At 40.4% G+C, this 27,134-nt stretch overlaps 2 protein-coding genes across 3 annotated transcripts in view; one reads left to right on the plus strand and one right to left on the minus strand.

Annotated features, from left to right (window-relative positions):
* LOC141270656 (uncharacterized) overlaps positions 1-27,134 on the minus strand; it is a 93,910-nt gene that overhangs the window by 24,256 nt on the left and 42,520 nt on the right. The gene's annotated exons all lie outside the window — the stretch shown is intronic.
* Positions 1-27,134, plus strand: part of LOC141270653 (uncharacterized) — a 44,376-nt gene that overhangs the window by 8,426 nt on the left and 8,816 nt on the right. The window contains exon 2 of one of the 2 annotated variants that reach the window (XM_073680741.1): positions 4,553-6,204. The exons of the other annotated variant lie outside the window; for it this stretch is intronic. Within the exon in view, the coding sequence (XP_073536842.1) occupies positions 4,561-6,186 (1,626 nt within the window). The 5' untranslated portion in view covers positions 4,553-4,560 and the 3' untranslated portion in view covers positions 6,187-6,204. Of the gene's footprint in view, positions 1-4,552; positions 6,205-27,134 lie in introns of those variants that run through there. 2 annotated transcript variants of the gene reach the window in all.

Consider the following 27,134-nt stretch of genomic DNA (forward strand, 5'->3'; position numbering starts at 1 on the left):
CCGATCACTAAGCCAGTTATGAATCCACCTAACAGTTGCCTGGTCCATTGCATACTTGGTCATTTTTTCAATAAGGATGGTGTGAGATACTTTGTCAAATGCTTTGCTGAAGTCAAGATATACTATATCTACAGCATTTCCCTGATCCACCCAGTCAGTGATTCTGTCATAGAAGGAAATTAAGTTAGTCTGACATGACTTGTTAGTTACAAACCCATGCTGACTCTGGTTAATCACTTCATTCTTATCCATGTACTTACATACATGTTGTTTAATAATTTGTTCAAAGATCTTTCCTGGTATAGAAGTCAGACTCACCGGCCTATAGTTCCCTGGGTCCACCTTCTTCCCCTTTTTGAAGATAGGAACAACATTTGCTCTTCTCCAGTCTTCTGGGACTTCTCCTGTTCTCCAAGAATTTTCAAAGATTATGGAGAGTGGTTCTAAAATTTCTTCTACGATCTCCTTCAGTACTCTGGGGTGTAATTCATCTGGACCTGGAGACTTGAACTCATTTATGTTAGCTAAATATTCCCTCACAATCTTTCTGTTTACAGATAACTTGGATTCCTCTATTCCTTTAAAAGGACAGTGAAGATCAGTTGATGTTACATTTTCTTTCTGAGAGAAAACAGATGCAAAATAGGAATTAAAAAGTTCGGCCTTCTCAACATCCTCTCTTACCATTTCTCCATTTTCATCCTGTAAAAATCCTATAGCATCTTTGACTTTTACTTTTGACATACCCCCAAAATCCTTTTTTATTGCTTTTGACATCTCTTGCAAGCCTTAATTCATTGTCAGCTTTAGCTAACCTGATACATGCCCTGCAGGATCTGCAGACTGCATTATAATCTTCTTTAGATATGCCTCCCTCTTTCCATTTAATAAACATTTCTTTCTTTTTAGCATGTGTTTAAGTTCTGTGTTCATCCATCCTGGTTTCCTTAAATGCTTCCCATTCTTCCTACTTTTTGGGATTGTTAACAATTGTGCTTTGAGAATCTAATTTTTAAAAATTTCCCATCCCTCCTGGACATTTTTGTCCTTAAGGACATCCAGCCATTGGATCCCTCCTATTCTCTTTCTGAGTCTCTTAAAATCTGCCTTTCTAAAATCTAACCTTGAAGTTTGAGTCTTCACATGTCTTCCTCCTCTAGTTATCCAAAATTCTATAATAGCATGATCGCTGCCTCCTAGGGTCCCAGCCACCTTTACCTCCTCAACCATTTCCTCCCTGTTTATAAGGATTAGATCCAAAGTAGCAGATCCCCTTGTTTTCTCCCCTACCTTTTGGAAGATAAAGTTGTCAGCAAGAGAGGATAAGAATTTGCTTGACCTGTTAGTTTTACTTGAGAGAGATTCCCAACAAATGTCTGGATAGTTGAAATCTCCCATGACCACTACGTCAAATTTTTTGGAGAACTTGGCCATTTGATACATAAAGAGTTCATCCATATCTTCAGCTTGCCCAGGTGGCCTGTAGTAAATGCCTACAATGGTGTCCTTTCCGTTGTTCTCTCCTTGTATTCTTACCCAAACAGTTTCCACAGAACTCCCAGTCTCTGAAGCTTCAATCTCTGTGCAGATATACGCTTTTCTAACATACAATGCAACACCTCCTCCTCGTTTATCAAGTCTGTTTCTTGCAAATAAGTTGTATCCTTTTAGCCTTTTATTCCAATCATGTGTATCGTCCCACCAAGTTTCAGTGATTCCAATGACATCATATTCCTTTTCCTGCATTAGTAGTTCCAATTCTCCTTGTTTGTTGCCCATGCTTTGTGCATTTGTATAAAAACATTTTAGTTTGTGATTGGTTTCTCTTCCTCCCATATTTTTATTATTTAAATTGTTTTGTCTTTGTTCTTCCTTTCCACTTCCAGTAGCAGAGATCTCAATAGTATTTGTCAGCTGTATGGCTTTTTCTGGCCTTTTGCTTCCCTTCCCACATTGTTCTAGTTTAAAGCTCTTCTGATGAGTGTAGCAAGGCGACTTCCAAATACATGTTTTCCAGTCTTCGTAAGGTGCACCCCATCTCTAGCAAGTAGTCCATCGTATAGGTAACTCATTCCGTGATCCAGAAATCCAAATCCTTGTTGACGGCACCATCGACGTAGCCAGTTGTTCACCTGTAGAATCTTATTCCACCTCATTGTTCCATGGCCATCCACTGGGAGGATGGATGAGAAGACCACCTGCGCTCCCAATTCTTTCACTTTCTTGCCTAAGTCTTCAAAGTCACTGCAGATGGTTTCCAGGTCCTTTCTTGCGGTGTCATTTGTCCCCACATGTATTAGCAGGAATGGGTAGTGATCTGTAGGTCTGAAGAGTCTTGATATCCTGTCAGACACATCTTTAATTTTTGCTCCTGGAAGACAGCACATTTCTCTTGAGGTTATGTCTGGTCTGCAGATAGCGGCCTCTGTTCCTCTTAACAGGGAATCCCCCATGACCACCACTCTCCGTTTTTTCTTCACAACATTCTTCTTTTTCCATCCAGGAGGATTCTGAGGGCTTACAAGGTTATTCATTGCTGGCAAAGTCTTATTTTGCTGTATTTCTTCATGGTTCTCCTGCGTGAGAGCCTGGTACTGGTTCCTGAGCAGTATGGGTGCTGACTGCCTCTCGATCCTCCTGCTTCTGTGGGTCACATGCTTCCATTCCTCTGTTTCGTCAGGTGCAGTTCGAATTTCTTCTCTTTCTGAATCATGAAGAGATAATTCTGCTCTGTCTAAGAACTCTTCACCTTCCTTAATGATTTTCAAGGTAGTTAACCTCTCTTCTAGATTTCGCAACTTTTCCTCCAACAGGGACACAAGCTTGCATTTCTGGCATGTGAAGTTTGGCTTTTCCACTGGCAAGTCTGTGAACATGTAGCAGGATATGCAGCTCACCAAATGGCTCCTGGACTCTTCCATGTTCTTATTGTTAATGTTCTGAAAACAGTGAAAAAAGGTTAAAAAAAAGCTTAAAAATGCGCGCGCCTCTCGGCGCGCGGTTTACCGATGTCCTCTTTTCAGCTCCAACAGCCAAAATCCAGTGTTCTTTGAGCTCGCGGAGACTCTTCACTTACCCCAAAATGCAGTGGGAATATGCAAATTATCTCCTCAGGACTCCTCCCCTGGTTTACCGATGTCCTCTTTTCAGCTCCAACAGCCAAAATCCAGTCTTCTTTGAGCTCGCGGAGACTCTTCACTTACCCCAAAATGCAGTGGGAATATGCAAATTATCTCCTCAGGACTCCTCCCCTGGTTTACCGATGTCCTCTTTTCAGCTCCAACAGCCAAAATCCAGTCTTCTTTGAGCTCGCGGAGACTCTTCACTTACCCCAAAATGCAGTGGGAATATGCAAATTATCTCCTCAGGACTCCTCCCCTGGTTTACCGATGTCCTCTTTTCAGCTCCAACAGCCAAAATCCAGTGTTCTTTGAGCTCGCGGAGACTCTTCACTTACCCCAAAATGCAGTGGGAATATGCAAATTATCTCCTCAGGACTCCTCCCCTGGTTTTTTTTTTTATTTAAATCGGATTTTTTTTATTTAAATCGGATTTTTTTTATTTAAATCGGATTTTTTTCAATAAACTGCTTTTTGAGGAAAATATTTTACCATCCAAAGGTTCTTCCATCATGAGATAAAGCTGAGTTGTTTAACTCAGTAGAATAAAGGCTGTATATGTGTAACATTCACAATGCCATGCTCTTCCAGAGGTTTCTGTAGGATTAGTGGGCAGTTTCTCTCCTATATTATCACAGACGCTCGCTTTACTTACGCAGTTCTCAAAACTGAATTTGACTCCGCAGAGGTCCCAGCCTCTTCTTCACGGCAAAAATGTTACAACATGAACAGAGTTGAGAAAAAGACCTTAATCCTATTGTTCTACAAACCTATGAATACAGAATCAACCCCTTCAGTGCCAAGTCCAAGAAGTTAGACAATATGTTTCTGATTGTTTGGAGTGGAATAGATCTGCACAACACAAGAAGAATGTGAATCTAAGTGTGAGGAGGAGGAAGGGCAAGCAGACAAGAAAATGAAAGTGAAACTTTGAGCACAATACTGCAGCATAGCCACAGACAGACAAGTCTGGATCTGTTTGTGTGTACGATCTGAGGTTTATTACATTCTTTCCTTATAATGGCAGCAGGCCGTAAAAGAGACCCAGTTTGGGAATATTTTAATGAAGCTCCTTCGCCTATCGGTAAGGCAGGCATGCGTGCAAAATGCAAACGATGCAACAAAGAGATGCAAGGCCTGGTGGCGCGAATGAGGCAACATCATGAGAAGTGCGGTGATGAAGATGACCAAAGAAACACTTCTGAACAGGCAGGATCTGTTGGAAAACATTTTTATTGAATCCTATTTCTAAAGACTGAACTGTCATGTGTGAGAAAAATTATATTTCTTATTATTACTGCATGTTACTGTCATTTGGTACAGTTATGAAGAAAAACAAATATTCCTTTTGGGGCAGGGGCAGTGATGTGTTGTGTACAATAAGCAGAAATTGTATAAACAATAAAATAACAGCATTGACTTTTTTTGTTTAGGGGAATTCATGGATTCTGGAAACTATCCACCTCCAAGATCACCATCATCCTGTTCTACAGTTTCAGAGTTATCCATCCAGGATAGTGCTTCATTAGCAGCAGCATCATCATCAGACACCCACAGCCACATATCACCATCACCCAAAAGGAAGAAAAAACCTTTACCTCCTGGAACCACCATAGATAGGTTTGTGATAAGAACTAGCAGATTAGAAAAAGAGTTGATTGATGAAAAAATTGCCCAGTTTATTTATGCAACGAACTCTTCTTTCCGTCTGACTGAGAACCCACATTTCATTAATATGGTTCAGTCACTGAGACCAGGATACAATCCACCCAGCAGAGCTGATGTTGCAGGGAAACTGCTGGATCAAGTGTATGACAGAGAAATGGAGCAATGTGCAACAGCTCTGGAGGGTAAAATTGTTAACCTAAGTATTGATGGGTGGAGTAATGTCCACAATGATCCTATTGTATGTGCTTGTATAACAACAGAAGAAGGTAAAGTCTTCCTTGCACAAACAACTGATACGTCAGGAAATGCGCACACAGCAGAATACTTACAAGAAGTGGCAGTAAAAGCTATAACAACATGTGAACAAAAATTCAAATGTCTAGTACGCAGTTTGGTCACTGACAATGCTGCAAACGTATCCAAGATGAGAAGAAATTTAGAAGAGCAGGGAGGGAATACAAAGCTGCTAATAACATATGGTTGCAGTGCTCATTTGCTGCACCTCTTAGCCAAAGACTTAAGTGTTCCAGAAATAAAGGCTAATGTTGTTGAAATTGCTAAATACTTCCGTAATAATCATTTTGCTGCAGCAGCTCTGAAAAGGATGGGTGGAACCAAGCTAACGCTCCCACAAGATGTTAGATGGAACTCTGTGGTGGACTGTTTTGAGCAGTATATCAAAAACTGGCCTATTCTGATGACACTTTGTGAAGAAAATCGAGATAAAATAGATGGCACTGTCACGGCCAAAATCCTCAACATTGGGCTTAAGAGAAATGTTGAACATATGCTGAGCTTCCTGAAACCCATCTCTCAAGCTTTAAACAAAATACAGAAAAATAGCTGTTTTATTGCGGATGCTGTTGAAATTTGGAAGGAACTGAATGAACACTTAAAAACAGAACTACACATGGACAGAATTAAATTACAAGCAGTAAACAAACGAATGGGACAAGCACTGACTCCAGCTCATTTTTTGGCAAATATTGTCAATATCCAATATCAGGGTCAAAACCTAAGTGCTGAGGAAGAGGAGTTAGCTATGACATGGGTATCCAGCAATCATCCATCTTTAATGCCAGCTATAATAAACTTCAGAGCTAAGGGGGAACCATTCAAGAAATATATGTTTGCTGAAGATATTTTAAGGAAGGTCACACCAGTAAACTGGTGGAAGTCACTTAAGCGCTTGGATTTAGAGACTGTTCAAGTAATGATTTCACTTTTAACAGCAGTAGCTTCTTCTGCAGGCGTTGAAAGAATATTCTCTTCCTTTGGACTCATTCATTCTAAATTGAGAAATCGGTTGGGACCCAATAAAGCAGGAAAGCTTGTTTTTCTTTTCCAGATTATGAATAGGAACAAAGAAGAAGATGATGATGAAGATGACGACGAGTGAGCTACAGAGGACAGCAGGGACAGTAGTATATAAGTTTTTCATGTGTTGGCTGGGCTGACAGTCTAAGTTTCTTAAAATATATATATATTTTGTTTAGCCAAATTAGTTAACAAACATGGATGTTTGTTTAAGCAAATAACTTATGCTGTAATGTTGTTATTGTTTCAGTTGAATAAATCTATTTAAATTGTTATTAAGGTCAGGATTATTTTTCTCCTTCCTAAGTACAACAGAACAGTGGTGTCCAAATATGAATGATTGACCCATTAAACTGGGGAGAAAAAAGTAATATAAAAAGTGATTCTAAAAATCTTCATCTACTTGCATGTTAAAGTAAAGTAGCAAGAACTAGTTTAGGTAGAAACTTTGATTTAAATCACTGATTTAAATCAAATCCACCCTGCTGCCCGGCGATCGCGTGTGCCCGCTATTAAAGGGCATGAATATTCACCCCCTCCCCACGCCCTGGGAGGAGAGAGAAGAAAGATGGGCCATACGTAGCAGGATGAGGGGGCCATACATACCAGGATAAGGATGAGGGGGCCATACATACCAGGATAAGGATGAGGGGGCCATACATACCAGGATAAGGATGAGGGGGCCATACATACCAGGATAAGGATGAGGGGGGCATGCCTACCAGGATAAGGATGAGGGGGCCATACATACCAGGATAAGGATGAGGGGGGCATGCCTACCAAGATAGGGATGAGGGGTGCCATGCATACCAGGATAGGGATGAGGGTTGCCATGCATACCAGGACAGGGATGAGGGGTGCCATGCATACAAGGATGGGGATGAGGAGTGCCATGCATACCAGGATAGGGATGAGGGGTGCCATGCAAACTAGGATGGGGATTGCTGTGCCATGCATACCAGGATAGGGATGAGGGGTGCCAAGCATACCAGGATAGGGATGAGGGGTGCCATGCATACTAGGATAGGAATTGCTGTGCCATGCATACCAGGATAGGGATGAGGGGTGCCAAGCATACCAGGATAGGGATGAGGGGTGCCATGCATACCAGGATAAGGATGAGGGGTACCATGCATACCAGGATGGAGGGGTGCCAAGCATATCAGGATGGAGGCCACGTATAATAGGAAGGGGGGCATATCTACCAGGATGGGGGATATTATCAGAATTGGGGGACATTACCCCTATACCAGTGTCAGCAGCAGACCCGCTCCACCTTAACAATGCATCGTGACCACATTTTTTGCTTAAATTTTTTTTCTATTTTCCTTCTCTAAAACCTAGGTGCGTCTTATGGTCCGGTGCATGTTATACTCTGAAAAATACGGTAATTTATACAATGTGATTTTCATGATTTTTTTGTGATATTCTATCTCTCAATGTTAAAATGGGCAAACTTACAAAAAAAAGTGGGCACACTTAGAAAAACAGCAAGGGATCAAATACCTATTTCCTCCACTTTATGCTCTGTAAACACACTGAGGCATATGGAGAGACCTTTTTATTCTGTAGGTTTTCTATCCTTTGGGCGGTTACTCTCTCTCCGTACGGTGCTGTCATGGTTCTGGAAAATCCAATTACCAGTAAGTAATTATCTTTCCACCTTCCTCAAAACAATCAACTAAAAAAAAAATAAGTACACAGTAAGCCCAAAAAATAATAACGGCAACAGGCTGCAGAGTTAATCTGACAAAATCCTTATGCAAAAAATCAGTAGTTTGTGACATGAAATTTTTTTTTTCATGAATATTGATGATCTGCTTCTGAATGAATGAAAAAAAAAATGTGTTATTGAAATGCCACAGTGGCACGGTAACCAGTGTAATAAATCATTGCCAGTTCTCCTATCTCTCTTCCCCTATCAATTGAATTTCTGTATTCTCTTTTCATCACAGACTCTACACTAATCTTATTCACTGTTGTAACACACATGATTTGTAGAATTTTTTCAATGGTTTATGTTTTTTTCTCTCCATCTCTGTAGCCAAGCTGTGACATTCTCTTAGTATCCAAATAACCACAAAATAGTAGCTACATTCCCTGCTTCTGCTTTTATACAGTTTATGACAGTACCTCCTTGTTGGCTGAGCATGTGATATGATAGCTGCAGGACATTATGTGGAAGCCCCACCAAGCTGCACTCACAGTCTTATGAATGGTTTTTTTTTAAGTTTTTATTTATTATAAATGTAGCAAGAAAAAAAATAGTACGTTATAAACAACCTTCAAAAGGTGCATTTGTCATTTTAACAGTATGGTAATGGGAACACAACTTTCTCAGCAAAATATAGGCGAATGGAGTAAATATACATCCAGAAAACACATAGGTCAACCTCGGGAGGGAGATATCATAGCAATTCAGGAGTCAATGAGGATTCACATTTACTACAAGTGTGGCAATTCCAGACCAAACACTTCTAAAGGCACTCAGGGAAATTCAAAAACACCCATCCAAACAGACATTCCCATGGATACTCACTCCTCCATTTTAATCTCCAAGAGATACAAATTGAAGCAAACCCTATTAGATAATAATCTAGAGGGATGCCTCAACAGCAATTCTAGCCTCAGACTTAAGTCAGAGTGACAGACACTCTCAAATTGAACTGGGCATTTCCTGGACATATAAAATACTTTGTCAAAGTAAGATTAACAAATGAGACAACAGAGGAATATCTGCAGACTTCCACATCATTATGAATACTATCCTGGCACAGAAAAAAAGAAGAATGTGACAGAAAAGTCGTTTGAAGGAATTCTGGATCAAATCATCCAGGACCCCCTCTAGAAGTCACACTTGTGAGAGGACCCCAGGGAACTCAAAATGGGTATGCAAGTAGAGGACCATCTCCGACCAGAATGGCGAGAGCTTGGGATAGGACCAGATGACATGTATTAAAGTTCCATAAGCTTTTCCACAACTAAAGCAACAATCCAAATCTGAAATGAACATTTTCTGCATTCCAGTGGGGCTGTAGTAAATTCTATGTAGGAATCTATATTGTATAAGAATATCTTTTGAGCTCACCACCAAAGATAAAAAGAATCCACTTAATCCACTACTCCTCAATCACCAACCTCAAGCTTCGGTATGTTCCCCCTCCACTTAAATGCTTTGCTAATACCAGGGCTGTGGAGTCGGAGCCAGGGCCATTTTGGTGGAGCCGGTATAAAATATACCGACTCCGAAAATATATAATAAATGCAGTTTGTGGGGAATAGTTTTTCACAAGAATTTGGGAAAGTTCTGAAATGTCCTATAAATGTCTGTCCTATTCCTTATCTAAGGGTCTAGACTTTTAGCTGAGATGAATGTGTGCTACAGTAAATTTATCACTTAAACATGAGCCATGTATGAGGGAGTCGGAGTCGTGGAGTTGAAGTCGGTGTCATGGAAATTGAGGAGTCGGAGGTTTGGCTTACCGACTCCACAGCCCTGGCTAATATCCTGGTTAAGGGAAGATGTAGATTGTAGACAAATTATATATATATACAGTACAGACCAAAAGTTTGGACACACCTCATTTAAAGATTTTTCTGTATTTTCATGTCTATGAAAATTGTACATTCACACTGAAGGCATCAAAACTATGAATTAACACATGTGGAATTATATACTTAACAAAAAAGTGTGAAACAACTGAAAATATGTCTTATATTCTAGGTTCTTCAAAGTAGCCTTTTGCTTTGATGACTGCTTTGCACACTCTTGGCATTCTCTTGATGAGCTTCAAGAGGTAGTCACCGGAAATGGTCTTCCAACAATCTTGAAGGAGTTCCCAGAGATGGTTAGCACTTGTTGGCCCTTTTGCCTTCACTCTGCGGTCCAGCTCACCCCAAACCATCTCAATTGGGTTCAGGTCTGGTGACTGTGGAGGGCAGGTCATCTGGCGTAGCACCCCATCACTCTCCTTCTTGGTCAAATAGCCCTTACACAGCCTGGAGGTGTGTTTGGGGTCATTGTCCTGTTGAAAAATAAATGATGGTCCAACTAAACGCAAACTGGATGGAATAGCATGCCGCTGCAAGATGCTGTGGTAGCCATGCTGGTTCAGTATGCCTTCAATTTTGAATAAATCCCCAACAGTGTCACTGGCAAAGCACCCCCACACCATCACACCTCCTCCTCCATGCTTCATGGTGGGAACCAGGCATGTAGAGTCCATCCGTTCACCTTTTCTGCGTCGCACAAAGACACGGTGGTTGGAACCAAAGATCTCAAATTTGGACTCATCAGACCAAAGCACAGATTTCCACTGGTCTATTGTCCATTCCTTGTGTTCTTTAGCCCAAACAAGTCTCTTCTGCTTGTTGCCTGTCCTTAGCAGTGGTTTTCTAGCAGCTATTTTACCATGAAGGCCTGCTGCACAAAGTCTCCTCTTAACAGTTGTTGAAGAGATGTGTCTGCTGCTAGAACTCTGTGTGGCATTGACCTGGTCTCTAATCTGAGCTGCTGTTAACCTGCGATTTCTGAGGCTGGTGACTCGGATAAACTTATCCTCAGAAGCAGAGGTGTCTCTTGGTCTTCCTTTCCTGGGGCGGTCCACATGTGAGCCAGTTTCTTTGTAGCGCTTGATGGTTTTTGCCGCTGCACTTGGGGACAGTTTCAAAGTTTTCCCAATTTTTCGCACTGACTGACCTTCATTTAGTTAGGTGGATTCATAACTGGCTTAGTGATCGGACTCAAAGGGTGATTGTAAATGGCTTCACATCCAGCTGGATGAATGTCTCAAGTGGGGTACCACAGGGCTCCGTCCTGGGACCTGTTTTGTTCAACATCTTTATCAATGATTTAGATGAAGGAATTGAGGGTAAACTGATTAAATTTGCTGATGACACAAAGCTAGGAGGGATAGCTAATACTAGAGAAGAGAGAGAGAGGATTCAAAAAGACCTAAATAAACTGGAGCAGTGGGCAGCAACCAACAGAATGGTTTTTAACAGGGAAAAATGCAAAGTACTACATCTGGGCAATAAAAATGAAAAAAGCATATACAGAATGGGAGGAATAGAGCTAAACAACAGTACATGTGAAAAAGACTTAGGTATACTAATAGATCATAGACTGAACATGAGTCAACAGTGTGATGCAGCAGCAAAAAAGGCAAATACAATTCTGGGATGTATTAACAGAAGCATACAGTCTAGATCACGTGAAGTCATTATTGGTCTTTACTCCTCTTTGGTCAGACCTCATCTGGAATACTGTGTACAGTTTTGGGCACCACATTTTAAAAAAGACATAGACAAACTGGAGCAAGTTCAGAGAAGAGTGACCAGAATGGTGACTGGTCTGCAAACCATGTCCTATGAGGAACGGTTGCAGGATTTGGGAATGTTTAGCTTGCAAAAAAGAAGACTGAGAGGAGACTTAATAGCTGTCTACAAATATGTCAAGGGCTGTCACATTGTAGAAGGATCATCTTTATTCTCATTTGCACAAGGAAAGACTAGAAGCAATGGGATGAAACTAAATGGGAGGAGACACAGATTAGATATTAGAAAAAACTTTTTGACAGTTAGGGTGATTAATGAGTGGAACAGGCTGCCACGAGAGGTGGTGAGTTCCCCTTCAATGGACGTCTTCAAACAGAGGCTGGACAGACATCTGTCTGAGATGATTTAGTGAATCCTGCTTTGAGCAGGGGGTTGGACCAGATGACCCAGGAGGTCCCTTCCAACTCTACCATTCTATGATTCTATGATTCTATGATTTCTTAAAGTAATGATGGCCACTCGTTTTTCTTTACTTAGCTTCTTTTTTCTTGCCATAATACAAATTCTAACAGTCTATTCAGTAGGACTATCAGCTGTGTATCCACCAGACTTCTGCACAACACAACTGATGGTCCCAACCCCATTTATAAGGCAAGAAATCCCACTTATTATACCTGACAGGGCACACCTGTGAAGTGAAAACCATTTCCGGTGACTACCTCTTGAAGCTCATCAAGAGAATGCCAAGAGTGTGCAAAGCAGTCATCAAAGCAAAAGGTGGCTACTTTGAAGAACCTAGAATATAAGACATATTTTCAGTTGTTTCACACTTTTTTGTTAAGTATATAATTCCACATGTGTTAATTCATAGTTTTGATGCCTTCAGTGTGAATGTACAATTTTCATAGTCAAGAAAATACAGAAAAATCTTTAAATGAGACGGTGTGTCCAAACTTTTGGTCTGTACTATATATATAGATATATATATATATATATATATGTGTTAAATGTTTAGCCAAGTCTGTATACCTCAACAACTCTAGCTTAGTGCAACCTAATTGTATAAACTGTGTAATAAAGGTGTGCCTGAGCTTAAGATATTCGAAAAGGCAGAATTAGTGGGGTCATAGCGAGATTCTAGATGGACAAAGCTTGCAACGTGGGTGAGTCAACAAGTAGTTGGTCCAAATACCGCAATGATGCTCAGCTTTCTGGGCATGCACACTGAATCTGGGTGTACACCCTAGCTTTATATCCTATGTGCGAATGCTCTGTAGCCGCTGAGCGTCAGAGCAGTGAGTGGGAAGTCAGGCGCTCACAAACTTTCATGTGGCCACTGATGCTCAGCATTTCCGGAGCATGCGCACATAGGATATGAAGCTGAGATGTACGACTCAGAAAGCTGAGCGTCATTGCAAGCGCCTGGGATATTGCAGTGACGTAAGGAGCCGACTGGAAGAAGTGCTAATGGGATGGGTGGGGAGAATTTCAAAACACTGTGACTGAAAAGTTAGAGCTGCCCACCCCTATGACTGAATCCGAAGGTATGTGGGGCACTCATCAAAGTGTAAAAAGTGATTTGTGCGCTAAATACTCTGACATTTTGTTTGAGACAAACATGTTGGTGATGCATTGTGCATCACTACCAAGACACTGGGGGTAGTTTAATAGCCATAAAGGACGTGACAGGTTACCTTTAGCAGAATCAAAGGCCCTACAGGTATCAAGAGACACAGCATAACCTGGCTTTTGGTCTAAATTAGCTACAGCAATAATTAAGTAAAGTTGTATATTAATGTTGGTAGCTTTACCAGGCATGAACTAGGTCTGATCTGGGTAAATCAGATATAAGATCATTTCCTTTAGTCTCGTGGACAGTATTTTAGCAAAAATTGTAATATCAGAGTTCAACAAAAAAAATCGGACCGTACGAGTCAGGGGAACCAGGGTCAAGATAACAACTAATACCAGAGAGGGAGATTAATATATTAACGGTAAACTAAGTATTTAAGTCCAGTGCAATGAGCCAAATCCGGGGGATCACATTGAATTGCTCCACTACAGTTACCAGGGCATTACTGCAGGAGAAGGAGGGGGAGCAGAAAACAATCATTGCAAAGAACATAAATACGAGCATCACATCAGTGGTGGCTCTGCTGATTAACAAAAGACTCTCCAAGCCAATCCCGAGAACATCTCAGAGAAGCCTTTACAGGAACATGAAGGGCTGGGGACACTGAAGTCTGGGCCTAAACTGATAGCAAAAAAACTGTAGTAGCTTCATCAAATGCTCTCAATTTGGCTGAATACAACATCGCATAGCGATAACCCTTCACCCTCAATTTCTTCAATTTCTAACGAGGGTCATTAAAGAATGGCTACGGAAAAGTCAAAATAGAATGAATCTCTAATATTATTTTAGTAGATTTCTCCCTTCTTCCAGGCAGTGTTGAGGACAGCATCTCTAAGGCAGCAAGCAAGCCAATAGAGGGCACAGTGGACCACCTGGAGGATCAGGCCATTTTGGAACACTATGGACCCTCTCAATATTGAAAATGAATAAAAAAAATATAACTGTCAAAATGATTTTCCAATCATAAAAACATTAAGGCAGCAGGATTATCTCCCTCGTTTTTTTTCAGGAAGACTCACAATGAGAACATTATTCTGTCTGAGACAATTTTACAGATCATCAGCTTAGTCCTTAAAGGCAGGCATTTTTAAATTTTTCTTTGCAGGAACTTCATTTTCTTTGGAATAGGATGTTGCAAAATCCTCTAGGTCCAATATATGTCTATCAGATTAAGAAGTTATCTCCAGCAGCTTTTGTAAATCATGACTGAGTGTCACGGCGGTTCCTCGCATGCCTCTTCAGCGCCACCCTACTCGCTACAATGGTTTCTCCTTGTGTCAGGCCGCCTCACTGTGTTTTTGCATGCCTCAGCATTGATGCATTTGAATGAGTTTGCATTTGGCTTTAGGGGGGAGTGGTCGGTCTCTGTAAGAATTTAACCCCGCTGTGTCCTGCAGAGATTAGGTTCCCTGGCCTATCCTGTGCCAGCAGGCTCTTTATTAGGCAGCTCCTCCCACCACTCCTGGCCAGAATGTTGGTTCCTAGTCAGTTTCCTGCTAGTGACCTATTTGAGCATGTGTGTTTTTTAGTTTCTCCCTCTATTTACCCGGCTCATATACCCGTTCTGAACGCAGCTATGCCTTCTGACCACGTCTTTGTCTTCGCCCTTCAGTACCTCTTACCCGTGCCTCTGACCCTCCGGTCAGCTACTGCAGTCCCGGGGACTGTACTCGAGTTGTACTTGGTGTCAGCCTATTCTCAACACCAGAGGCTCTAGTGAAGACCCGGTAGACACCTAGTCTCGCCCTCCAGGTTAAGGCCGCCTCATGGCACAGTGGGTCCACACCCACCAGCATTACATTGAGGATTGTAAGATCCTGCTTAAAGGGAATCTGTCAGTAGGAACAACCCTTCTATGCTGTCTATATGGGCATGAAGGTCATAGAAAGTTGATTAAAATTATACTTTGATATCTGTGATATGATGTCTTATTCCCGAGAAATCCATGTTTGTTTTAATATATAAATGAGCTGATAAGATCTATGGGCCGGTCACAGATCTTCCTGAGAATCAGCGTCCAGAGCTGTTTTAATTGAAAGAGGGTGTTACCAGTGTGAGACATGTAATGACTGACAGTCTGCTCTCCTGATCTACATGTCTCACACTGGTAATGCCCTGGTATCATGTTATTCAACTTTAAATCCTTTTTTCACTCCCCTTTTACCCAGAGCCATGAGTTTTAGATTTTTCTGTTGACATAGCCATATGAAGGCTTGATTTTTGCAAGACAAGTAGTAGTTATGAATGACACAATCTTTTTGTTTCATGTAATATTCTGAAAAATGGGGAAAAAATTCCAAGTAGGATGAAACTCTGAAAAAAACTAATTATGTCATTGTTTTCTGAGTTTTATTTCTATGCTATTCATTGGATGCTAGAAAAGACCCGGAAACATGATTCTCCACTACATCGATTCTAAACTAATTTTTTACTTGAGATGTGAAAAAGAAACCCTCTGAATTTGGTAAATAAATTTTTTTTTCATTGTGTCACCATTTTCTGAGAAAAGTTATGTTTTTATTTTTCCTTAACCCCTTAAGGACCCTGGGATTTTCTGTTTTTGCATTTTCGTTTTTTGCTCCCGTTGTTCCAAGAGCCATAGCGTTTTTATTTTGTGGTCAATATGGCCGTGTGAGAGCTTATTTTTTGCAGGACGAGTTGTACTTTTGAACGACATTACTGGTTTTACCATATCGGGAAAACGGGAAAAAAATTCAAAGTGCGATGAAATTGCAAAAAGAGTGTTTTTTTTTTTATTTATTTTACCACGTTCACTGAATGCTAAAACTGACCTGCCATTATTATTCTCCAGGTCGTTACGAGTTCATAGATACCAAACATATATAGGTTCTTTTTTATTTAAGTGGTGAAAAAAATTCCAAGGTTTGCTAAAAAAAATAAATGGCGCCATTTTCCAAGACCCATAGCGTCTCCATTGTTCGGGATCTGGGGCCGGGTGAGGGTCTATTTTTTGTGCGCCGAGCTGAAGTTTTTATTGATACCATTTTGGGGTGGATCCGATGTTCTGATCGCCCGTTATTGATTTTATTGCAATGTTGCGGCGACCAAAAAACGTACTTCTGGCGTTCAGATTTTTTTTCTCATTATGCCGTTTACCGTTCGGATTAATTCTTTTTTTATATTGATCGATCGGGCGATTCTGAACGCGGCGATGTCGAATATGTGTCTGTGGGGTTTTTTTAAATTATTTTATTTTGAATGGGGCAAAAGGGGGGTAAATTAAACTTTTATATTTTTTTAATATTTTTAAAAACATTTTTTTTACACTTTTTGCTTGCTTCTATAGTCTCCATAGGAGACTAGAAACAGCAACTGTCCGATCGCCTTTGCTACATAGAGGTGATGAGCAGATCACCTCTATGTAGCAGAAATGCTCCTGTGCTATGAGCGCCGACCACTAGGTGGTGCTCATAGCGATCAGTATATGACAACCACTGGGGTCTGCTGCAGACCCAGGGTTGTCATGCCCACCCAACAGTGACCCGCGATCACGTGACGGGGTCACCGATGGGCGGGGTAAGTAACGCGCTTCCGGCGCGGCACTGTTAAATGCCACTGTCAGATATTGACAGCAGCATTTAACTGGTTAACAGCCACGGGTGGATCGCGATTCCACCCGCGGCTGTTGCGGGCACATGTCAGCTGTAATAATCAGGTGATGTGCTCGGTTCAGTGCGGGCTCAGCGCCGGAGCCCTCACTGAACCGGAGGTTATAGCCTGGTGCGCACTATTATGCCCCATGCTTTAAAGGGGTTAAATAGAGCTTGTTTATCGTGTGGTGATCCGACGGTTTTAGCGATATGTTCATCATTTTAACTACTTTTAATTGCATTCTTTAGGGAGATGTGGTTCCTCAAAAATTACAATTCCGGAGTGATAGATCAGACTTTTACAAATGCAATGATACCAAATAAGTATTTTTGTATTTCTTTATGTTTTTAACAGAGGAAAAAGATTATTAAATTTTTTATATTTTATGTGCTGTCATGTATTGTTATAAATCACACAGCACTGGTGCCGGTTTTAAGATGCTTCTCCTTGCTTTTGGTCCAGGACACGTTGGAATGTGCCTTGTCCTGAGGGCAGAGACAAACACTGATGAGTCCCAAGTGTGGACTTTTAAGAACAAGAAAAATGATGGAAATCTTGACAGAAAGTTAACAGAGTACTTTATGGTCAATGAGGATAGTTGGGCTTTGCTGGTGTGTGTCTAATGATGAATGTGTCTCCAACCTTTTTTTTGTTACTCTTTTCCGAAAAATGTAGCGAGGCAAAAAGAAGGGTTTAGCAATAGTGAGAACACAGCCTTAAAGGGGTTGTCCATCACATTCTAACATTTAATTTTTTTGGGCAGGGTAGAATGAAACGATAAATGGATGTGATTAAGGGTATGGTCTAAAGTTTTGCTGCTGTGTTCTCCATACACCACATAAAAAGGGACAGACTATCTTTTTTAACCCCTTAATGACCTTGCAATTTTCAGTTTTTGCGTTTTCATTTTTTGCTCCCCTTCTTCCCAGAGCCATAACTTTTTTATTTTTCAATCAATATGGCCATGTGAGGGCTTATATTTTGCGGGACAAGTTGTACTTTTGAACGACATCACTGGTTTTACCATATGTTTTTTTTTTACCACGTTCACTGAATGCTAAAACTAACATGCGATCATTATTCTCCAGGTCATTACGAGTTCGTAGACACCAAACATGTATGGGTTCTTTTTAATTGAAGTGGTGAAAAAATATCCAAAGTTTGATAAAAAAAAAAAAAAAGGCGCCATTTTCCAAGACCCGTAGCGTCTCCATTTTTCGGTATCTAGGGCCATGTCATGGTCTATTTTTTGCGTGCCGAGCTGACATTTTTATTCATACCATATTCGGGTAGATCCTATGTTTTGATCGCCTGTTATTGCATTTTATTGCAATGTTGCGACGACCAAAAAAACGTAATTCTGTCGTTTAGAATTTTTTTCTCGTTACGCCGTTTACTGATCGGATTAATTCTTTTTTTATATTGATAGATCAGGCGATTCTGAACACGGAAATACCAAATATGGGTATGTGGGGTTTATTTTTTATTATTTTATTTTGAATGGGGCGAAAAGTGGATGATTTAAACTTTTATATATTTTTTTTTACACTTTTTGCTTGCTTCAATAGTCTCCATAGGAGACTAGAAGCTGCACTTGTCCGATCGCCTTTGCTGCATACAGGCGACGAGCAGATTGCCTGTATGCAGTAGAAATGCTCACTTGGGCGGCGCTCAAAGCAATCAGGACATGACAACCACAGGGGTCTGCTGCAGACCCCGGGTTGTCATGCCAACCCATCGGTGACCCGCGATCATGTGACGGGGTCACCGATGGGCGGGGCTAATGCCGCGCTTCCGGCACGGCAATGTTAAATGCCGTTGTCAGAGATTGACAGCGGCATTTAACTGGTTAACAGCCGCGGGTGGATCACGATTCCACCGGCGGCTGTTGTGGGCACATGTCAGCTGTATAAATCAGCTGACATGTGCCCGGTTCAGTGCGGGCTAAGCGCTGGAGCCCGCGCTGAACCTGGGGTGTTGACCTGGGGTGTACTAGTACGCCCCAGGTCAGAAAGGGGTTAAAAATTGTGAGGTATGGTTAAAACGTTTCTCATACTCTGAGCATCAGAATGGCTTCACTCCTAAGTGAGTTCTCTTATGTGGTACAAGACATGACTTAAATTTAAAACATTTCCCACATTCTGAACATACAAATGGCTTTTCCCCTGTGTGAACTCTCTGATGCTCAACAAGATTTGATTTCCATGCAAAACATTTCCCACATTCTGAACATGGAAATGGTTTCTCTCCCGTGTGAGTTTTTTCATGGTAATCAAGAGTTCTTTTGTTAGAAAAACATTTTCCACATTCTAAACATGAAAATGGTTTCTCTCCTGTGTGAGTTTTCTGATGGGCATGAAGATGTGATTTTTGAGCAAAACACTTCCCACATTCTGTGCACAAAAATGGCTTCTCCCCTGTGTGAACTCTCTGATGGTTAAGAAGAACGGACTTCTGTTTAAAACATGTCCCACATTCTGAACATGAATATGGTTTCTCTTCATTGTGAGTTCTTTGATGGTTAATAAGATAAGATTTCTGAGAAAAACATTTCGCACACTCTAAGCAAGAAAATGGCTTCTCCCCACTGTGACTTCTCTCATGTGTAGTAAGATTCGATTGAGAGCTAAAACGTGATCCACATTTGGAACATGAGAACGGCTTCTCCCCAGTGTGACTTTTCTCATGTCTAATAAGATGTGATTTCTTCATAAAACATTTCCCACATTCAGAACATGAATGTTGCTTCTTGCCTTTGTGAGTTTTTTGATGCTCAAAAAGATTTGATTTCCGTGTAAAATATTTCCCACATTCTGAACATGAATATTCCTTTGCTTCTGTGTGACTTTTCTCATGTTCAACAAGATTTGATATATCTACATAACATTTTCCACATTTTAAACAAAAAAAATAATTCTCCCCTTTGTGAGATCTTTCATGTTCACCATCTTTTCTGTTATAAGTATTTTCTTTAACAGTCTTTAATGAATCAGAAGATAAGACCTCTTGAAAAGGATTAGTTGATAGATCTTCACTGTGAGGGGCTGATGGTATATCTAGGACAATGGTATTCTCTTCATATGTATCTTGTATGATACCATGTTCTGTAGCTCTAAAATCTGAAGATATTTCATATCTCTTTAAGGTTCTGACACTGTCACCTGCCAAGAATAAAACCGATTATTTTTCTATAATATAATCTTAATATTATTTTGATCTTTTAAAATATTTTTATAAAAACTTTGCCATACAAATTATAGGGCAGGTAGCAAAATTCAAATTAAAGAGAAGGTTGAAAAATATGAGATAAACACAGTCATCTGCTAAAACACTCAGTAATGCCATGTAGTGTTATTAAATAGGTGGTCCAATAAATGTATTGGACCCTTCAGTTTTTTGTAGCATATTATTGGAGGTGGTGTCTGCCTCCTTTTCTGACTGAGCACTCCTCCCATCAGCCGAAGGCTATTATTAATTACTGCTAGATCCTACCTGCCCTTTAAATTTGTAGGCTTATAACCCAAGACAGGCATTTTTGATACATTTTTAAATTGAAGTCTCATCAAAGAAAGGTACGCCTTGTCATGGCTAATGGGCTCTCATGAATTGGCCAATTTATGTGCTAAGTACCTTCATTTTTTTAAGTATCTTCCATATAGCATTAATGCAGTTCATATTTCATATATTCATTGCTTGCAGGCATCTTAGCACTTACAGAGGTGGCTGTATTATTTTTGTTTGTATATAATGCCCTTTATAAATATCTATCTTTAAGCCCTATCCACTTTTGCAATTAGCTTTATTATAATATTTCCTACACGTCTCTACCCTACTAATCCCTATTATAAGAATTGTGGCGGCCACTGAACAAGCGGGTGATGATTAGAAAAGAATTGTAGTGGCAGCCACTGAAGCTGCGGTCTCTTCTCCATCACTCCGCATGAAACAGGACATCATCAGGAGACGGCAGTGACAAAGCTGTGGTAACTTGTCTGCACCTCCACCCGATTATGACATCGGTTCCAGGCGGGGTGACATCAGAGACTACCATCAAATTAAACGTCACTGGAAGTAAAATAAATAAACAGCTATAGGGAACAGCTGTACAGGAAAAATGGTAGAGAATTTTATAATTAAGCTCTAACCATTTTTGTAATTTGCTTTAAAATAGGTATTTATAAAAGGCATTACATGTAACAGACCACCTCTTTAAGTCATTGATAATCATCTTGAGAACACAACTTTACACTTCTTTGAAACCATTACAAATATTGTATTTTGTAGGATTATAAGACACACATTTTTCCCCCAAATTTTGGAGGAAAATGGGAGTGAGTCTTTAAATCCGAATATAGCTTACCGGGGGAGGGTGCAGCTGCGTTACAGCGGGGTCACAGGAGGCAGGGTCACTGCTGCAGGAGGCCGGTGGCGGCAGGAGTTGGGCGACGCTGCGGGCCCCAGGATGGTAGGAGGCGGTGAGAGGCTGCGGGCCCTGGGCTTTCAGAAAATGTTGTCGCTGAGCGGACTCCCCGCACTTCCCATTGTTTTCTTGGCAATAGGCTTCGGGAAAATTGACGCCTGAGGTGGCACATGCGCAGACTGAGATCTCAGCTCCGAAGATCTCGGCATCTGAGATCTCAATCTGCACATGCTCTGCCTCTGGCAGCCATTTTCCCGAAACCCACTGCCGAGAAATCAATGGCAAGTGCGACATTTTCTGAAAGCCCAGAGCCCATAGTCTAACACAGCCGGAACACCCCCTCCTCCCAGCCCTGGGCCTGCAGCATCGCCCCATTCATGCCACCGCCAGCTCCCTGCAGCAGCGACTATGACTCCTGTGACCCCACTCCACCACTGCCACCCCCGGTAAGCTACCGTAAATTCGAACTATAAGACGCAACACCATTTTATTAAAGCATTTTTTTCATATTTTCTTCCCCAAAATTGTGGGTGCGTCTTATGGTCTAGTGTGTCTTATAGTCCACAAAATACAGTATCTGAGCACAAACTGTATAATAATTTAAAGCTTAGAACTATCCCATAATACCGCATGCATATAAAAATGTCTGTAGGTTCAGAAAAAGAAGAGATTTCTTAGTCATATGGCAATACAGTGCAAAAGGACTATTAACAGCTGTACATGATCCAAACTCCAACATCAGCTGTTACTGAGCTGCACTGAAAATAATTAAGAAGAAACAGTTCAGATGGATGGATCCACCACGTATTTTTCCCTCTATTGGCAAATTTCAGCTGTATTTTTATATCCTTATTTAATCGTCTATAACAATATCACATTTTAACCCATATTTATTAAGTATTTTGGCAAAAGGATTGACACTAAAGTTGAAAAACCTGAAAAACCACAGAGCTCACATCAAGTAATACAAAATGGTATCAGCAAGAGACTGAGAAGAATCTGTGACATCTCTCCATTCAGTGGTTACTACTCACCTGGGTAGTCATATGTAAGTATCTCCTCTTTACACCACTCATCACCCCTCACATATGTCTCTGTAGTATTAATATGGGGCAGATCTTTACCCTGAAACAAATATTGTAAAAGTCACAGACAGATGGAGAAGTCACATCTATGATCAGCTCTAATCCTGCCATCTCCACCGTTCTCATTACACAAGTATAAAACATATAATACTGGTGGATAAAACAAGACTGAGCACAAGACCTTCACAGCAGTCTACACATCATAGGGGAGATCTCATGACACCTTCTCTCCATCTACCTGATAATCCTGAGGAACATTGGGATCTTCTTGTTTACAGTCCTGTGGAAGAAGAGGACGGGAACATCTCTCTGGTGTTGTTCTCTTACTGGATAGAACTGGAAGAAATGTAATATAAGTATTGTTAAATCTCATTGGACGTGAATACACATTGGTGAGCACACCAGTACACTGTAGGTAAATTGGGGGAGGGTAAAGAGAAAAAGAATGTATTAAAATACAACTTTTATTTTTCAGAATGAAAATTCATAATTGTCCTATAAATTTCACATACATCCTTTTTAGGGATGTATATTGGATCGCAGTTATTAATGTTGTTTTGTAATTCTTGTAACTGCGATCCACTAAGTCTCGATAACGTCTGATATACAAACACAAATTAGAGTGGGATCCCTGACTGTTGTCCCTTATAAATTATAAATCAGGTTATTAATCCCCATATTATATACAGTATGTATAAAGTCATAGATTATTCAGCCATATAGGAGACTTTAGTTATTTATTTGTCTCCAAATGAATTATGGCTGGATGCTATATATGCCTATTTGTAGATACAGTCCTGCTCATCGTTATTGGCACCCATGACGTTTAAATACATAATGTGGAATATCTCCTGAAAAAAATGAATCAAGTGAAATAGCTTTCTTGTATAGAGCACTCGTGTTAAATACAAAAGAGCAAATGATAAACAATAATTTAAAACAAAAAAAAAAGTGAGGGAAATATAGAAAAACCTAAAGCTTGCTGTGTCACTGGTATTGGCACCCTTTACATTAAATTAGTATGGAAACACATTTTGACTCGCCTGTGGTAAATCACAAGAGATTCACCTGTGATTAATTGTCGGTGCCAATGTGACATGAATCAGCCAATGAATGGTGACTTCAGTGTTTTAAAAAGACACATGGTAGGCATTGTTCCTTTGTCACAATGGTGAAGACAAAGGAGCTGTCAGAGGACATCAGAACTGATATTATTAGCAAATACAAGACTTCCAAAGGGTAGAAGGCCATCTTCAAAGACCTTGGTATCCCAGTTTCAACAATGTGCAGTTTTATTAAGAAGTTTGCCAAGCATGGAACCATGAAGAACCACCCTGGACGTGGGTGAAAGAGGAAAATTTACAAGATATGTCTTCGAAGGTTGGTGCGAATGGTGGAAAAAACACCACGTCAAACATCCAAAGACCTGAAGGCCAACATGGAACAGTCTGGGGTAATTGGTTTCAACAAGGACCATACTCCGCACACTAAACCAAGCAGAGCTTATAAGGAAAATAAAACCTTACCAACAGTTTAGGATGGTGGAGGATCAATTTAGCTGTGGAGTGGCTTTGTTGCATCTGGTACTGGAGGCCTTGACCTTATCACAGGAATCATGAAATCAGAGAATTATCAAAAGATTTTAGAGCGAAATGTCCTACCCAGTGTAAGAAAACTTGGTTTGATTCGAACATCATGGGTCCTCCAGCAAGACAATGACAATCACACATCCAAAGGTACACAGGAATGGTTGAAAAAGAAAAAATGGACTGTTTTAAAATGGCCAGCAATGAATCCTGACCTCAATCCCATTGAAAATCTTTGGGGTGAGCTGAAATCTGCCATTGGGAAAAAGAACTTGAACAAACTGCAAAGGACGAGTGGGAGAAAATTCCAAATGAGAAGTGCAAGAAGCTTATAGATGGCTACAAGAAACGTTTGGAGGCTGTCAGCAATGCTATTGCTGTATTACTTTGGACCACTAATTAAAAAATCCTGAGGATATAACTTTGGTACATTTCTGTATATTTCTGAAGATATTGTACAGTCTGTGAAAAAAATGAAGGGGTGCTAATAATAGTGAGCAGCACTTTATCTTACTGTTCTAATTATACACAACAGCCAATAAATTTATCTACAATAATTGTTAGTAGATCTGCCGTGGCTCCGCCTTTGTCACAGGCATAAGTAAGCGGCAATTAGATTTGATGTCTCTATGGCAACCCCTATGTTGTTTGTTGTTAGAGGCAGTTCTAATTGCTGAGCATGCTGTGAAGCGATGTAACTACCCACTGTTCGGAGTTCAGACGTGCCACTTATTGGCTGTTTGTATAAAATTAGAACAGCAAGTTATCTACAAATAGGCATATATAGCATCCAGCCATAATTCATTTGGAGATTTGGAGACAAGTAGATAACTATACTCTCCTATAACGCTTAAAAATCTATGACTCTCAATGTACAGTTTAAACCAGAAGTTTACATACCCTATATAAAAAGACACATATGCATGTTTTTCTCAATATCAGACATGAAATCAGAATAAACCTTTCCCATTTTAGGTCAATTAGGATTACCATAATTTTTAATATTTGCCAAATGCCAGAATAATGAGAGAGAGAGAATGTTTTAAGGCATTTTTATTACTTACTGCAAAGTCAAAAGTTTACATACAGTGGTGGCCAAAAGTATTGGCACCCCTGCAATTCGGTCAGATAATACTCAGTTTCTTCAGGAAGAAACTGAGTATTATCTGACCGAATTGCAGGGGTGCCAATACTTTTGGCCACCATTGTACATTTCATTAGTATTGGTACCATTGCCCTTAAACTGAATGACTTGGGTCAAACATTTGGGATATCCATCCACAAGCTTCTCACAATAGTTGGTCGGAATTTGGGCCCATTCCTCCTGACAAATCTGGTGTAACTGATCCAGGTTTGTAGGTCGCCTTGCTCGCACCTGCCTTTTCAGCTTTGCCCATAAATTTTCAATAGGATTGAGATCAGGGCTTTGTGATGGCCACTCCAAAACATTGACTTTGTTACCCTTAAGCCACTTTGTTACCATTTTGGCAGTATGCTTCGGGTCACTGTCTATTTGGAAGACCCATTTCCACCCAAGCTTTAACTTCCTGGCTCATGTCTTGAGATGTTGCTTCAGTATTGCCACATAATCTTCTTTTCTCATGATACCGTCTATTTTGTGAAGTGCACCAGTCCCTCCTGCAGCAAAACAACCCCACAACATGAAGCTGCCACCCCCGTGTTTCACAGCTGGGATGGTGTTCTTAGGCTTCCAAGCTTCTCACTTTTTCCTCCAAATGTAATGATGTTCATTATGCCCAAAAAGTTCAATTTTAGTTTCATCAGACCACAAGACATGTCTCCAAAAATTCAGGTCTATGTTCCGGTGTGCATTTGCAAACATTAATATGGCTTTTTTAGGTTTCTTTTGGAGTAATGGCTTCTTCCTGGCTGAGTGGCCTTTCAGCCCATGTTGATACAGTATTCGTTTCACTGTGGATATTGACACAATCTTACCCGCTTCCGCCATTATCTTCACTAGGTCTTTTGCTTTTGTCTTTGGATTGATATGCACATGTCGGACCAAAGCACATTCATCTCTGGGACACAGAACCCATCTCCTTCCTGAGCGGTATGATGGCTGGACATTCCCATCTTGTTTGTATTTGCGCATAATTGTTTGTACAGATGAACGAGGCACCTTTAGGTATCTTGAAATTGTACCCAAGGATGAGCCAGACTTGTGCAAGTCAACAATTCTCTTCCTGATATCTTGGCTGATTTCTTTAGACTTTCCCATGATGCTACACAAAGAAGCAGTGTGTTTCAGGTGTGCATTAAAATACATCCACAGGTGTGTCTCTAATTAACTCAGATGTTGCCAAAAAAAACTTTCAAAAATCAGAAGCTTCCAAACACATGACATCATCATATGGGCAGTCCAGAATTGTTTAAAGGCATAGTAACCTAAGTGTATGTAAACTTTTGACTTTGCAGTAAGTAATAAAAATGCCTTAAAACATTCTCTCTCTCTCATTATTCTGTCATTTGGCAAATATTAAAAATTCTGGTAATCTTAATATGTGTCTTTTTATATAGTGTATGTAAACTTCTGGTTTCAACTGTATATATATATAGTATGAGGATTAGAGTAGATAACTAAAGTCTCCTATATGGCTGAATAATGTATGACTTTATACATACTGTATATAATATGGGGATTAATAACCTGACTTATAATTTATAAGGGACAACAGTCAGGGATCCCACTCTTATTTGCGTTTCTATATCAGACCTTATCGAGACTTAGTTAATCGCAGATACAAAATTACAAAACAATAGTAATAACTGCGATCCAATATACATCCCTAAAAAGGATGCATGTGAAACTTATAGGACAATTATGAATTTTAACCCCTTTATGACGTGTGCCGTAATAGTACGACACATGTCATAACCCCTGATAACTAGTTAAATGCTGCTGTCAATCTCTGACAGCATCATTTAACTTGTGCTTACCGGGAGCGCGTTGTTGGCTCCGCCCATTGGCAACCCCGTCACATGATCGCGGGTGGCCAATGGGTTGGCATGACAACCCGTGGACTGCAGGAGACTCCTGCAGCTGTCATTGCCAGATTGCTATGAGTGCCGCCCAGCAGTCGGCGCTCATAGCAAGTGAGCATTTCTGCTACACACGGACGATCTGATCATCGCCTGTGTAGCAGAGGTGATCAGATAAGTGCAGCTTTAAGTCTCCCATGGAAACTATTGAAGCATGCAAAAAGTAAAAAAAAAAAAAGTTTTTAGAAATATAAAAAAAAAAAAATATATATATATATAAAAGTTTAAATCACCCCCCTTTCGCCCCATTCAAAATAAAGCAATAAAAAAATACGTAAGTAACGGGATTTCTCAGAGCCCATGACGGCACCACGGAGAGAGGGGATCCGCCCTTCAAGGACAGGAAACCTACAGATA

Source organism: Phyllobates terribilis, unplaced genomic scaffold, assembly GCF_046119375.1.
Source record: "Phyllobates terribilis strain yellow unplaced genomic scaffold, ASM4611937v1 Scaffold_5__5_contigs__length_657084704, whole genome shotgun sequence".
NCBI lineage: Eukaryota > Metazoa > Chordata > Amphibia > Anura > Dendrobatidae > Phyllobates > Phyllobates terribilis.